This window comes from Argentina silus (genome assembly GCF_951799395.1).
Source record: "Argentina silus genome assembly, chromosome: 15".
Taxonomy (NCBI): domain Eukaryota; kingdom Metazoa; phylum Chordata; class Actinopteri; order Argentiniformes; family Argentinidae; genus Argentina; species Argentina silus.
This window is the reverse complement of record NC_139669.1, coordinates 17,516,648-17,520,017: the sequence shown is the minus strand read 5'-3', so window position 1 is coordinate 17,520,017 and position 3,370 is coordinate 17,516,648. Positions and strand designations below refer to the sequence as shown.

At 50.7% G+C, this 3,370-nt stretch overlaps 1 protein-coding gene across 1 annotated transcript in view; it reads right to left on the bottom strand.

Moving 5' to 3' along the window:
- The window catches only part of diaph1 (diaphanous related formin 1), a 78,418-nt gene that overhangs the window by 40,018 nt on the left and 35,030 nt on the right, over positions 1–3,370 (bottom strand). The window contains exon 17 of the mRNA XM_083686065.1: positions 2,317–2,431. Coding sequence (XP_083542191.1) covers positions 2,317–2,431 — 115 coding nt within the window. The remainder of the gene's footprint in view (positions 1–2,316; positions 2,432–3,370) is intronic.

Below are 3,370 nucleotides of genomic sequence, written 5' to 3'. Positions count from 1 at the left end.
TCTCTCACTAATTGGTCTATCTGAGGTGCAGACTTCAAAAGGCCCCTGCTATCAAACACTGCACTGGCGTGTGCCAGAACGGGAAGAGCGGGATGGAGAAAATAAAAACAGAAAAAGACAGCAGAGAGAGAGAGAGAGAGAGAGAGAGAGAGAGAGAGGGAGAGAGAGAGAGAGAGAGAGAGAGATGAATATTAAAGAGTAAAGAACGGACGCATATGCTTCAAAGGAGAAAAATTAGAGCCAAAGTCACAAACACACACACACAAACACTCACACACACACACCCACTTGAGGGAGAGCGCTGCAATTTAGGTTTGCCACCGAAAACACACACTTCAAACTCTCTACACACACAAACACACAACTGTGTGTCATTTATACTAACAAACACAAACTCCAAGCCTCAAAACCTCAAACACTACATTAAAGCAAGACAACCGCTACAGAGAGAGAGGGAGAGAGAGAGGGGGGGGGGAGCTGGAAGAGAATGAAAGAGATAAAACAAACATGGCAGGCAGCCAGAGGCCCGACACAGAAACTCTGAAACCCCAAACATCACAAATTAAATAGAGCAATATCGAACAGCTAGAGAAAGAGAGAGAGAGAGATGGAGGAGAGAGAGAAAGGGAGAGAGAGAGATGGAGGAGAGAGAGATGGAGGAGAGAGAGAGAGAGAGAGAGAGAGAGAGAGAGAGAGAGAACAGGGGATGGCTAGAGGAGCCATGTGCGGCCCGAGGGTCCGTCGCGTTCCATCAGCGCTGAGCTCAGCTACCCCACGCCTGTGAGGTCATCACCCTGCGACCCTGCCCCCAGCGCAGAGCTGTGTGTGTGTGTGAGAGAGAGAGAGAGAGAGGGGTGGGGGCCATGTTGTGCTTCTGGACGGCAGCAGCAGGGGTCAGGGGGGTGAGAGCCAGCCAGCGGTGGCGTTGTTTCGCTCGGCTGAGTAACGAGGGATGGGAGGAGGAGGAGGGGGGGGGGGGGAGGGTAGTTCCAGAGCCCCAGAAGCGAGGGATAACGGGTGGGAGGGAAGGGGGTCAGGCGAGTGGAGGAGTGCGGGTCGGGTTGTGTTTGGGCTGGGCCTGCAGCGGTACGGCGGTGGAGCGGGGGGGAGAAGTGAGAGGTCGATGTATGGAACACACACTGGCTGCTTAAAGGACCATACGCCATGGACGCTCTCGCATAAACACGCGCACGCACACGCGCACACGCACACACACGCACACGCACACACACGCACACGCACACACACACACCCGGGGGAAACTTTCACAACATCCAACCATGTTTCTCTTGCCTGCATTTCTCAGACCCTTTCTCTCTCAATGCACGCACACACACCCGAGAGAAATAGACAAAATACAAAACACACACACACAGAGACAGACAGACAGGCACACAGAGACAGACAGACAGACAGACTCAGGGCTATGAAAAGGGCAGCGTGCGTTTACAGCTAGATATCAGAAAAGGTTATCAGACATCAAATAGGACAGCCTGTCTCAGCCAATCACGCCACGCAGCCAGGCCTGGCAACCAATCACACACTGACAGCAGACCTTAAACACACCGTACAGGTGAATACAGATGGGACAGCTGCCAACCTTGACATTCCACTGACTCGGCCAGCTAAGTCTGTGTGTGTGTGTGTGTGTGTGTGCGATAAAATGAGCCAGAATGTGTGTGTTCTGATTGTATCTGAGCTGAAGGTCGGTCGAACACACATGCACGGTCCCTGAGTGTTCTCAGTGTCCTAACTAGAATATGAATATGGAGGAACAGACCAGAAGGGACAAGGTGACAGGGTGGGGGGGGGGGGGGTGTGACAGTATGACAGCATTCCGTGCCAGGACAGCAGGTGGCTAGTCACAGGCCATCAGTGACCTCCCCCCCATCCCTTCATCACACCCTCTGTTCATCCCTCCATCCCTCCCTCCCTCCCTCCTCTCCTTCATCCCCAAATCCCCATACATCTCACCAGTCTGTCTCTCAGACAAGACAACTCACAGCCAGACTAACACTCTCACACGCGCGCACACACACACACACACCCCATCAGAGAAGCGCATGCACAGTGTATCTTTGAATGAACACAAAAACATTCAACTTGTGTGTATTTTCTTACCTTTAGAGGCTGTGGGATGAACATGGAGAGAGAGAGAGAGACAGAGAGAGAGAGAGAGAGAGAGTGAGAGAGTGAGAGAGTGAGAGTAATGGGGTGAGAAGGAAAGAAAGACCATCATTAGTATGTATAACAGTATTAAATGTACTATGCCAACAGCCATTAAGACAAATACTACACACACACACACACACTCACTCTTTGTCTGCGAGGAGAAGGCCAGGGTGAGCTTAGCGAAGAGCTCATTGTTCTCAAAGCGGTCCTCCTTGGCCTTGGTCCAGAAACTGTTTTCTGACAGGTCCTCTGGCCCAATCTATGAGAGAGAGAGAGAGAGAGAGAGAGAGAGAGGGGGGGGGGGGGGACAGAGCCTTATAAAAACCTTTCATCAACCCATCTATCCAATTTTACAACAGTCATTCATCTATCAATGCAGCAATCAAACGAGAAAAAGAAAAAGATAGATCAAGAGGAGACAGGGGGGGAGAGAGAGAGAGAGAGAGAGAGACATGAAGGAGGAGAGGAGGGAGGACAGAGGTAGTCATCCTCCCTGATCCTCATTCTCCTCCCAACAATAGCCCTGAGCTTCACACACTAGAGGAATCCAATCTCTTTATCCTCCTCTCTCCTCTCCTCTCCTCTCTCTCTCTCTCTCTCTCTCCACAGCGCTCACTTTCTTCTCTCTCTGTTCCTGCCACCTCACAATTAACTCTTTCTTTAGTCTCTCTCTTCCCCTTTGGTGTTCATCAAGGAGGGAAGAGAGTGTAAGAGAAAGAGAAGGAGGGAGGGAGGGAGGGAGGGAGGGAGAGAGAGAGAGCGCATCAGAGAAGAGGTAGTAACTTCACAGATATGAGCCTTTCATTACCCACGGTGCCTTGGGGAGGAGGGGGAGGGGGGGGTGGATGTGATACAGGGGCGGAAGGGCCGCCGAAAAAAAAAATGTTAATTTAAATTACAAAAGAATGCTGTCCTTTCTTGCAGCAATTTAATTATCTCTCACCAGTGCAGTTAAAAGAAGCAGGCTTATTAAAAAGCAATTTCTGTGACATCCTCGTCAAAGGCCTTTCACCAACCCGCGGAATGAACAGAGAAGAGAGAGAGAGAGAGAGGGAGGGAAAGAGAGGGAGAGAGAGAGAGAGAGTGAGGGAGAGAGAGAGAGAGACTAAACGCTGATGAACTCAACTGAAGCCATTAAACAGTAGCTTTAGGCTAAAGACAGACAGAGGGCCGTTGTGATGTTTTAACCATCGCAGAT